Raw genomic sequence first — 12,479 nt, 5'->3', positions numbered from 1 at the left:
CATAAACTAAGCAGAGCTTAGTTTGCTCATGTAAACGTAAACTTGCTCATGAAAGGCCACAGAGAAGCTTAAGTTAAAAACCAAGGCTTAACTAATGAAGTAATTTCTCTATTGAATTAGTTTATTCATGAACTGTACAGCAAGACTGGTAGATAATAAATGTACATTAATTACCGATTTTGTATACAGCTGAAACATTCCAAATAGGATTATTTTCATAAGAATGATACAATCCCTTCAACTTTTATGACAAGTTTTGAGATGATCTTCATTTAGGAGGTGATTCATTTAGGGTCTTTTCACATAAAGGTAGTTATACCAATATAGGAGTTAATAAGCAAATGGTACCTAATGATTTTCCTCAAATCATGCATTTTTTCAAGGCATTTGTTTATGAGTTTATTTTTTACACTGAATTTTTATTAATTCACAATAAATAAAATTTCTATAATACATTGGAATTAATTATACATAAGTTTGTAGACACAGATATTTCAGTGAAAAAAAAAAAACCCAAAAATAGTTGGTAGCTGAAAAGGAAAGCATGCTGGATAGTTTCGATAATTTTCCAGAAAAAAATCAAGGTGGAATAGGTTTTATTAAAAAAAAAAAAGGTGTTTTTATTTCTTTTAAAAATAAACCACAGACTTACTGTAATTAAGACACTAAGCAATGACTCAATACTTAATTTGCCTTTAAAAATAAAGCCACCATTATTTTTACGGTAACTTGCAGTTAAAAATCAGAGATAAGAATTCTTTTAAATTTTGCTTACAGTGAACTCAAAGTTTGGTGAACATTTTTTTTCTCAGAACTAGGAAAAATAGTAGCTCTATAAATCTCCTGGTGGCCAGTTATGAATATTCTATATACCTAATAGGAGAAGTTCTACTTAAAAGATTAAAGATTAGGAAAGATACTCTAAAATTAACGCAATCACTTTTCTGGTTGGACAAATAATCAAATAACTTTCCATGACATATTTTGGGTTAAAGGGGTTTTTCTTTTCACTGGCAAAACATGTGAATTTTGGATTTTTCTTACAATAAGGAAAACAAAATTTTACACATTAGATTATTCTGTCATAGGTATGACAGTTCTTATTTCTTCCTGGTTAAAATTTACTTAACTGATCGTGTGTTGTTTTTATAATTACGAAAAGTCAATAAAGTGATTTGTATTTAAAAAAAAAAAGAGAAATTACAGCTAAACATTTCACTTTACCCCTCAAACAACCAAGGAAAGATTACTACATTTGACTATTTCCTATGATTTAGGCTTAAAACAATCCTGATTTAATATAAGTAAAACCATGTACTAAAATATATCACTGTTAAATAATAGGAGTATCTTAAAAATTGGGGGATGAATATCACCTTGGATTAAAGCACTAAATGAAAAGTGCTTTTTACGCAACCAGGACCAAAAATACAAATAAAGAAAAAGGCTGAAGGAAATGCAAGACACAGAGCATGGAATCATGAGGACATGAATAACCCTGCTAAATGTTTCACATGGTAGCCCAAAGGAGCAGACATAGCTTACCCTGGTTTTTAGAGATGGTTTTTGCATGTCTAAGTCTTTTGTCAGAAGGATGGGTAAGGGGTTCTTACAACTGGCCTCCTATAAAAAAGTATAAAAGAAGTATTAGGAACCAAAGAACATTACCCTAACTGGAAATTACAAGGTTGTAAAAAGCAATTTTGATGGGAGACAAGGCATTTTTGGCTTGAGCTGCTTATAGCAGAAGCCACAGAGACTGTCTTGAGGAACCAAAACATTTCCTTTCTTATTGTTCATCTACAACAGTGAAGCAAGTAAGATAAGATGGTGATGGAGTAGGTATGGGACACACAGAACACATATTCAGAGATGACCATTAAAAAAGTCTCATCTATGCTATCATGTAATTTACACATCCACAGTCAGTTCCTCTCTTCTTTGGAGAAACAGGGGGTTAATTCTCCAAGACATCAACCACCAAACTTAGGGTTGCCAACTTTCCCTACAACATTTTACAAATGCGTTCTTATTCTGTAAATAAGAATCTTAAATGAATTCCTTCAATTAGTTTAGCAAACCACTATTGAACAGGGATAGTTTCACACCAACATCCTGAGGAAAAATATCTGAGTATTTGTTTCCAAAATTACTAAGCTTCTAAGTCCTCGGTTCACACCAAAATAGTACTTGCAAAACTAGCAGAAATTACAAGGAGGCAGCTCACATAGAATTGGATTTACTATTTATTTCTATGTGACAAACAACAACAGTAATAATCTCATTAAAAAATAAAAAAGGGCCTCACTTCTCAGTAGCCACTAATTTGGATACATTTTTCATAAATGATTTCATTTCCAAATTAAGGTAGAAAAAATATATAAGGTCATAGACAACAATAAAACTAAGGAGAAAATAAGTTCAATTTCTTTCACTTGCACTATAACATCAACCTCTGTATCCCATTCCTTCCCTCATCATGCTCACCATCCACCACTCCATTATTTAAATTATAGGTTTTTCTCTCCAGTTTACTTAAGGATCAGTTAATTATAACCTTTTAAACAATGTTTTAGTCTACATACTTTATAATATTACTAAAATTTGCTGGAATTTTATTCATTTCTAAAGGGAACAGTACATTATTAAGATAAAATGTCTCTAATGAAAATACTACTACTACTTACTACTAATGAATACTTATTGAATCTTAGGATTTGGAAGGCACTGTGCTAATGTCTTTGCATTAATGCCATTTTTGCCCCCAGTAGCCCTATTAGGATTATGTACTATTATCATTACTCCCCCTTAAGGGTAACGTAAAATCTTACAGAAGTACTTGCCCAGTGTCACATGGGACTCAAAGATGGCTCTATAACTTTATGAACTCTTTATTACCTCTAATATCCAATATACTTGACATCTTAAACCACTAGGTTGTACAACCATAACATTTTAAAGCCAAAGAGTTTTTAAAAATTAGCTATTCTGCCTGCTCATCTTATTTTACAGATGGGGGATTTGAGGACATCTGAGGTGATGTGCCCAAGATCACACAGAGAGTGAGAGAGCTGAGACCCATGCCTGGACCACAGAGTTGTATGTGGCACCTGTTCCAGCTTTGTGCTAGGGAGCAATATTACCAGACTCAGAGGAGATCAAGAGCCTCCTCTAAGCTGGGGGTAGCTGTGGTCCTGCCAACACTCTCAGCTGCCTGTGGCCTCACGTACAGCCCGATGGAAAGGCCCAAGGATACGTTTCTGAACTCTCCAAACAAGCACGCATTCTAGTCCTACCCTTTCCCACAAGTCACAACACCTGCTGGCAGTAAGCTGCTTACTGGAAATAGTGAATGAACCCATTCCCACTTCTGACTCACTGTGAGAGGGATCAACTATATCCAGCATGACATTTAGGAGATCCAAGTGATTAACTGCATAGTCTATTGCGTAATTTGACTACACTTGGATAATATAATTATGCTTAATCTTTATACCCCTTTTAAAACTACTTGTATATAAATGCTAGAATGTCATGCAAGAAAAAAAGGCTGACTCTTAAGGGAAGCTAATAGGAATAGCTGACCTTTGTTTATGACTGTCTGAATGTTTACAAATGCCTACAATTCTTTCTTCCTTATGCACAGGCTAAAAGTGATAGTGTTTCTTTATTCCTCTTATCTCCCCCCACCCTGTCCCTGTGAATTAATGAGTACAAGGTTGATGGTCAGCTTTTCCCTATAAAACTCTGAAAATATTTTCTGTAAACTTTTACCTGAAAATGCCGCTTAATGAATTATGTTTATTTTTTTGTTTTAGAATTTTAAATTCAAACAACAGAGACAAAGTAAAATTTAGTAGTCAGAGAACTGAACTGGAAGTCAAGAGATCTGGCTTCTCATCCTGGTTTCCTAACCAACCGGCTATAGGAACTCAGGCAAGCATTTTAACCTTTTGGACATCCCTTCGTTCGAAGATTTATAAAACAATTGGATTAGGTGAATTCTGAGAAACTTTTCTAGTTTATCAAGATTCTATGATTCTTTCAAGAAGAAGCAATATTTACTGACAAAAAGGTAACCCACCACCTGTCTGGAGTTGCATTCCCAATGTCCCGTGAGATTGCTGCTGAAGCGCTGGTCCCCCCTCCCCCCCATGCAGGGGGCAGTGAGCCGGGGGGCTGCAGAGCCACAGAGGGAACACCTCCCACAGGGCTAATGTTGGATTTCTGGAGAAAAATTAATGAATTCCACTAGTAGCTTAAATAAGTAACTGGAAAGAACTCCATGTATTCTTTTTTTGTTTGTTTTTCCTGTGTATTCTTTTAAGACAGATATATTATGGAGTGAAGTGAGAAATATTTTTAAGATAAAACTTTTTTACAGTTATGCCTTTAAAAAAGCCATTTACACTGGCAGGCATATACCTAAGAGAATTAAAAACAAATGTCCACACAAAAACTTGTAGACCAACACTCATAGCCAGAATTATTTATAAAAACCAAAAAGTGGAAACAACCCAAATCACACGATAAATGGATAAAGAAAATATGGTATATCCACACAATGGAATATCATTCAGCTATAAAGAGGACTAAAGTATGGATACCGGCTAGACACAGATTAACCTTGAAAACATCATGCTAAGAGGCCAAGCATAAAAGGACACATATTGTGTGATTACATATATTTTAAACATCTGGAATAGGCAAATAGTGACAGAGTGTAGATTATGGTTGCTGGGGGCTAGAAGGAGGGAAGTGATTCCTAATGGGACCAGTCTATATGAGTTTCTTTTTAGGGTGTTCAAAATGTTCTAGGGGTGCCTGAGTGGCTCAGTCGGTTGAGTGTCCAACTTCGGCTCAGGTCATGATCTCACGGTTCATGAGTTCGAGCCCCACGTCAGGCTCTGTGCTGACAGCTTGGAGCCTGGAGCCTGCTTTGGATTCTGTGTCTCCCTCTCTCTCCCTGCCCCTCCCTTGCTCATGCTCTCTGTCTCTCAAAAATAAATAAATACTTAAAAAAATGTTCTAGAATTAGGTAATGGTTGCCCAACACTGTGAACATCCTAAAAACCAATAAATTGTATATTTTAATTAATTTTTTAATTTACATCCAAGTTAGTTAGCATATAGTCCAACAATGATTTCAGGAGTAGATTCCTTAATGCCCCTTACCCATTTAGCCCATCTCCCCCCTCCCACAAGTCCTCCAGCAACCCTCTGTTTGTTCTCCATATTTAAGAGTCTCTTATGTTTTGCTCCTCCCACAAGCCCTCCACAACCCTCCCACAAGCCCTCCAGCAACCCTCTGTTTGTTCTCCATATTTAAGAGTCTCTTATGTTTTGCTCCCCTCCCTGTTATTATTTTTGCTTCCCTTCCCCTATGTTCATCTGTTTTGTATCTTAAAGTCTTATGATATTTGTCTTTCTCTGACTAATTTTGCTTAGCATAATACCCTCTACTTCCATCCATGTAATTGCAAATGGCAAGATTTCATTCTTTTTGATGGCCAAGAAATACTCCGTTGTATATATATATACCACATCTTCTTTACCCATTCATCCATCGATGGACATTTGGGCTCTTTCCATACTTGGGCTATTGTCAACAGTGCTGCTATAAACATTGGGGTGCATGTGCCCCTTCGAAACAGCACACCTGTATCCCTTGGATAAACACCTAGTAGTGCAATTGCTTGGTGGTAGGGTAGTTCTATTTTTAATTTTTTGAGGAACCTCCACACTGTTTTCCAGAGTGGCTGCACCAGTTTGCATTCCCACCAGCAGTGCCAAAGAGATACTCTTTTTCTGCACCCTCGCCAACATCTGTTGTTACCTGAGTTGTTAATGTAACAAATTGTATATTTTAAATGGGTCAGTCACAGCATGTGAGTAATACCTAAATTTTTTGAAAAGTCATTTAAAGCAAGTCCCCAAACACCCAGGGAGAAGGGAAGAGACCTTGGGTTTGTTTGAACTCCTCCCTTAGAACTTCTTGAAAAGGTTTGAAGGGGGAATGATTTGTGTTTTTAAGTATTAAAGTATATGTGGGCATAAAAATTCACTCTAAAAATTTTAACTGAACCATATCATGTGTGGCATTCTAATGCTAGTCACCAGAGAAGGAGAAGGTAATGATAAACAAATTAGACATGATTACAGGGTATATTTATATTTAAACATTTCATCTGCTGAAATGAGACTTAACTGATTGCTCACTCTAATGACATTTGTGCAATAACCAACTGCTTAAACCAGCTGTGTCACTTTGGTATCCTGAAAACACCATTTAAAAATATAATAGGGATGGAAAAATACTTCATCACAGTTTTGTTGGCCTTACTATTGGACATTAAAAAAAACCAGAAAAAGCACTCACTGTTCCCTCAGCCTAGCACACTACTCACACAGTAATTCACAGGTTTGTTTCCTCATTTCATTCAGATCTTTGTTCAATTTCAGTAGAGAGGATTCCCTTGCTGGAACACCTTATTTAAATTGACACTACTCTCCCCTCCCACTTAATGCTCCCTCTCTCCCCACTCTCTTTCATCTACTTTATTGATTGATTCATTAATTTTTAAGAGAGAGAACGCAAAATTGTGAACAAGGGAGGGGCAGAGGGAGAAAGAACGCCCCATCTCACGACTCCAAGATCAGGATCTGAGCTGAAATCAAGAGCTGGACATTGAACTGACTGAGCCACCCAGGCGGCCCCTCTCTACTCTCTTCATAGCCATTAGCAAAATCTGAATTTAATACTTTAAAACTGGTGGTTGCCAGAGGAGAGGGGGTATGTGGTTGGGCAAAATAGGGGAAGAGGCATGGCAGCTACAGGCTTCCAGTTATGGAAGGAGTAAATCTTGGGAATAAAAGGCTCAGCATAAGGAATATAGTCAATGATACTGTCCTAGTGTTGTACTGGGACACATGGTAGTTAAACTTGTAGTAAACATAGCATAGTGCATAAACTTGTTGAATCTCTATGCCATACACCTGAAACTAATGTAATGTTGTGTGTCAACTAAGAAAATTAAAAAAAAAAAAAATACAAGTTCTAATTCTTTGTCCATCTCACTCTATTCTGTGAAAGGGCTGGTTAGTCTTGCTAGTGAATAGATCCACAGGGCCCAGAATAGAAGCTCAATTGTTGAAGTGAATGGGTAAACCAGATGAATGAGTAATACCCCTTTTCTAACCTTTCACAATCCCCTGGGCATTCTTCCTGTTTTCAATTCCCTCCATCAGCTTACATTTCAGGACTCTTCATTCCTTTGCTAATACACTTAGTTTTCTCCATCCTGTTTTCAATCGCTGCATTCATCTGGAAAAAGCACAACCTTGGATGAATCCAGCTCTATGCCTTCTCTGTGCTGGAAATTGAGCAAATGAAAGTGGTTGGGGAAAGTATAGAACTGGTTGATGCTTTCATGTTAATTTTATTGCCATAAATGTTGAGTGATCTCTAATGCACAGCAATTCTGCTATAATTCTTTAGCAACTTGATTTCCCATCCTGCAACATGACACTGCATATCTTCTCTTTTCTCAAGCTCCTTTCATTTCATTCTTGCTTCATAGCTCATTGGAAAAACAGAAGCATTGGGGCAGATGCTACTTGCTGCCCCACCATCAAATTTACAAACCTGTCTGCAAACATTCCATCCTTTCTGTCTTCCCTCCAGTTACAATGAAAGATAAGTTGCTGATCCTATCAGCGATTCCCTCCACCCACCCTGGGGTCTTGTCTCCTCTTATTTTCTCAAGGATTTCACTCCATCAATTATCCCCTCATTCCCTCTACTAGGTCATTCCCATTAATCACAAGCACGTTCTGGAATTTTATCTTTTTGGTTTTTAAAACACTTCCTTAATCTCATTTCTCCCACTGTTATGGTCCATTTTTTGGCTTTCTTTTATAGCAAACTCCTTTGAAACAGCGGGTCTTCATTCCTGTCTCTACTTCTTCATTTTCAAAGCCCTCAAAACTGTTTTGTTGTTTTTTGTCATCACAAGGGGTGAAATAGTCACAGCTTAGTCTCCATCTTACTGGGGTTTTTAGCAACATCTGATTCAGGAAACTCCTTATTCTTGAACTACTCTTCTCCATTAGCTGCCAGGACATCACCAGTAGGAAAAAGAATAAATTCCTCCCACTGACCAACTCCACATAGTCTCCTTCCTTTGCTGCTGCTTCTCCTCTAAACAATTAAGTTACATATTTATTGCTTATTGCTTTATTTTCTGGATCATTAACTATATAGAAGTCCTATGGAAGCGAATAATTGGTTTCCTTTACTCACTACTGTAACTACAATGCCATAGAAAAGTGCCTAGAATAGTAGGAGCTCAACAAATACATGTTGGATATGGGGCACCTAGGTGGCTCAGTGTTCAAATCTCAATCTCAGCTCAGGTCTTGATCTCAGGGTCATGAGTTCAAGCCTCCACTGGGCTCCCTGCTGGGCATGAAACCTACTTAAAAAAATGCGTGTTGAATAAATGAATGAAGTTGGGGTGACTCAAGAGTTGATTAAAAAAATCTTCCTTTCCTAAATGATACAATGATCTCAACCACTTTTATGGCTTTTATTATTTTTTAATGTTTATTTTTGAGAGTGAGAGAGAGAGGGAGGAAGGGAGAGAGAGAGAGAGGGAGCGTGTCAGGGAGGGGCAGAGAAAGACTGAGACACAGAATCTTAAGCAGGCTTCAGGCTCCAAGCTGTCAGCACAGAGCTCAACGCAGGCCGGAACCCACCAGCCATGAGATCATGACCTGAGTTGAAGTCGGACACTTAACCAACTGAGTCACGCAGGCTCCCCTTTCATGGCTTTTAAATCAACCAATACACTAAGGACTCCCAAATTCCATTTGTCTTTGATGTTTCTCCTAAGTTAACATTACTTTTAATTAACTGCTCCCTTGGCAACTCTACATGGCTGCTAATAAGCTTCTAAACTTAGTACATCCAAACCTGAGTGTATACTTTATCAGCAAAAAAGCATCTGTCAGTCCTTGAGTCTTCCCCAGATTAGCAGATGGCACCCACTTGCTCAAACTAATGTCTTAATCTACTTTATTTCTTCCCTTTCCTATATCTCCCACATCAAACTCACCATCAAGTGCAGTCAGTGCTACCTCCAAAATAAACTGGGATTCGTTCCCTTCTATGTACACAGCTACCCCCAAGTCATAACCATCATTGTTCACCTAAATTATTTCAGTCATCCTGCCTTCTACAAGGTTTGTATATGTAAATGGGATGACGTCACTCCTCTGTCAAGGTCTCATCATTATTCCTGGACTTTCTTTGCCATAACCTACACAGGCCTGCTTGATCCAACTTTTCCCTATTTCTCTAACCTCATCTCCTACCATCTGCCCTCTCCCTGACTATGCTTCAGCCACATTGGCCTTCTCTTCTCTTCTTCATATACTCCAGATCCCTTCCTACTTTCAAGTATTCACCCTTTATGTTTTCTATTTCTGGAATGCCTTTCCACCATTTTTTTAAAGCATGGCTGCGGCATTCTTATGCTTCAGCCTCTGTACCAGCCCCTGTCAACCACCAATCTACTCTCAGCTTCCAGGAGTTCAACTTTTTAAGATTTCCACATATATATGAGGTCATACAGTATCTACCTTTTTATGACTAGCTTATTTCATGTAGCATAATGTGCTCTGGGTTCATCCATGTTACCACAAATGTGAGGATTTCGTTCTTTTTTAATGACTGAAGAATATTCCATTGTAGATACATGCAACATATTTTATTTATCCATTCATCTATCGATGGAATTTTAAATTATTTCCACACCTTGGCTATTGTAAATAACACTACAATGAACATTGGAGTGCAGATATCCCTTTGAGACACTAATTTCATTTCCCTGGATATGTACCCAGAAGTGGGATTGCTGGGTCATATGGTAGTTCTATTTTTATTTTTTGAAGAACCTGCACATTGTTTTCCAAAATGGCTAAACGAATTTACATTTCCATCAATGTAGTACAAGGGTTCCATTTTTTTCACATTCTCACCTATACTTTTTATCTTTTTGATAATAGCCATTCTAACAGATGTGAAATAATATCTTGCCGTGGTTTTGCATTTCCTTGATGATTACTGATGTTGAGCAGCTTTTCATGTATCTATTAGCTATTTGTAGGTTTTCTTTGGAAAAATGTCTATTTGGGTCCTTTGCCTTTTTTTTTTTTCCCTATTGAGTTACATGAGTTTTGTTTTTGTATTAACCTCTTATTGAGTATATGGTTTGCAAATATTCTCTCCCACTTTGTAGGCTGCCTGTTCATTTTGTTGATGGTTACCTTTGTTGTGCAGAATACTACAAAGTTTGTGTTTTAGTTTGATGTAGTCTCACTCATTTTTGCTTTTGTTATCTGTGCTTTTGGTGTCAGATTAAAAAAAAAATCATTGCCAAGTCCAATGTCAAGAAGATTTTCCCTTATGTCTTCTTCAACAAGTTTTATAGTTTCAGGTCTTATGTTTAAGCCCTTAATCCATTTTGAGTTATTTTTTTTTTATGTATGATGTAAGATAAAGGTCCAATTTCATTCTTAGGCATGTAGATATCCAGTTTTCCTAGCATCATTTATTGAGGAGACTATCCTTTCTCCATCAGGTGTTCTTGGTACCGTTGGGGAAGATCAGTTGACTGTAGAGGCATGGATTTCTATTTAGACTCTGGATTTTGTTCCATGGTCTATATGTTTACTCTTATGTATCATACAGTTTGATTACTATAGTGTGATGTTACTAGCTTTGCTCTTCTCATTCAAGATTGCTTTGGTCATTTGGGGATTTTCATGGTTCTGTATAAAATTTAGGACTGTATTTTTTTCCTTCTATTTCTATAAATCGTTAGGATTTTGACAGGGACTGTAATGAATCTGTGGATCACTTTGGGCAGTACAGACATTTTAACAATATTAATTTTTCTAATCCACGAACGTGGAATGTGTTTGCATTTATGTTGTCTTTATTTAAAAAAATTTGTTTTCATGTTTATTTATTTTTGAGAGAGAGAGAGAGAGAGAGAGAGAGAGAGACAGAGCGTGAGCAGGGGAGGGGCAGAGAGAGAGGGAGACACAGAATCCGAAGCAGGTTCCAGGCTCTGAGCTGTCCGCACAGGGCCTGACGCGGGGTTTGAACTCGTGAACTGCGAGATCATGACCTGAGCCGAAGTCGGATGCTTAACTGACAGAGCCACCCAGGCGCCCCTATTTATGTTGTCTTTAATTTATTCATCATTGTTTCACAATTCTTAGTGTATGAGTCTTTCACCCCTTTGGTTAAATTTATCCCTCAGTATTTTATTGTTTTTGTTGCTAACGTGAATGGGATGTTTTCCTGATTTCCTTTCAGATACCTTGTTGTTTGTGTACAGAAACATGACTTTTTTATGTTGATTTTGTTTCTTGCAACTTTCCTGAATTCATTTATTAGTTCTAACAGGTTTTGAGGGGCATGGTTTTTCGGGCTTTCTATATGTAAGACCATGCCATATGCAAACAGAGACCATTTCACTTCTTTTCAGATTTGATTCAATTTATCTATCTATCTATCTATCTATCTGGTTTAATTGTTCTGGCTAGGACTTCTGGTACTATGTTGAATTGAAGTGGGAAGAATGTCCATTCTTGCACCTGATTTTGGAGGGAAATCTTTAAGTATTTCCTCATTATGACACTACCTATGGGTTTGTCAGATATGGCCTTCATTATGTTGAAATAAGTTTCCTCTATACCTATTTTTAAAAGGGATTTCATTATGAGTGTTTTAAGCATTTGTTTCTGTTTTAAGTTTTTTAAGTGTTTAATCACGTTTTTTTCCTTTAATTTTGTTAATGTGATATATCGCATTGATTTGTTTACATTGAAATATTCCCATATTCCAGGAATAAATCTCACTTGTTCGTGTTGAATGATCCTTTCATGTGCTGTTGAATTTGGTTTGCTAGTATTCTGCTGAGGACTTTTGCAACTATGTTCCTCATTGATACTGAGCTGTAGTTTTCTTTTCTTGCAGTGATGTTGTCTGGTGTAGTAGCAGGGTAATGCTGGCCTCATCACATGAGTTTGAAAGCATACCCTCTTCTGCTTATTGAAGAGTTTAAGAAGGATTAGTTTTTTGTTTTGTTTTGTTTTGTTTTTTTCTGCATCTACTTTGACAATGAAGACCATTCTCAGCAGTCAAACTACCAACATTTCAGAAAATGCTGACTTCACTCTGAAGTGTTACCTGAAGCATTGTTTTTGTGAAGATCCCCAGAGGAACCATGCAGGTGGACTTCAACCACATCAGTGTAGGACTCTGTCTTTTTGAAAAGAAAAAGAAGGGGTTCCAGTTTGACAAATGGTGGGAAAATAGAAAGGAACTAGCCACTATTTGTACTACCTGTAGCAATGTAAAGAACATGATCAGGGTGGTACACTGGACTTCAATTCTAATATGAGGT

At 37.2% G+C, this 12,479-nt stretch overlaps 1 protein-coding gene across 4 annotated transcripts in view; it reads right to left on the bottom strand.

Annotated features, from left to right (window-relative positions):
* The window catches only part of FAM13A (family with sequence similarity 13 member A), a 355,423-nt gene that overhangs the window by 172,463 nt on the left and 170,481 nt on the right, over positions 1-12,479 (bottom strand). For 3 of the 4 annotated variants that reach the window (XM_042984194.1, XM_042984193.1, XM_042984195.1), the window contains one exon: positions 1,546-1,623. In XM_042984194.1, the coding sequence (XP_042840128.1) occupies positions 1,546-1,623 (78 nt within the window). Of the gene's footprint in view, positions 1-1,545; positions 1,624-7,199; positions 7,325-12,479 lie in introns of all 4 variants that reach the window. The other variant, XM_042984196.1, reaches the window with a different exon arrangement.

This window comes from Panthera tigris, chromosome B1 (genome assembly GCF_018350195.1).
Source record: "Panthera tigris isolate Pti1 chromosome B1, P.tigris_Pti1_mat1.1, whole genome shotgun sequence".
Lineage (NCBI taxonomy): Eukaryota > Metazoa > Chordata > Mammalia > Carnivora > Felidae > Panthera > Panthera tigris.
The sequence above is the reverse complement of the archived record's forward strand: the minus strand, read 5'-3'. Positions and strand labels throughout refer to the sequence as shown.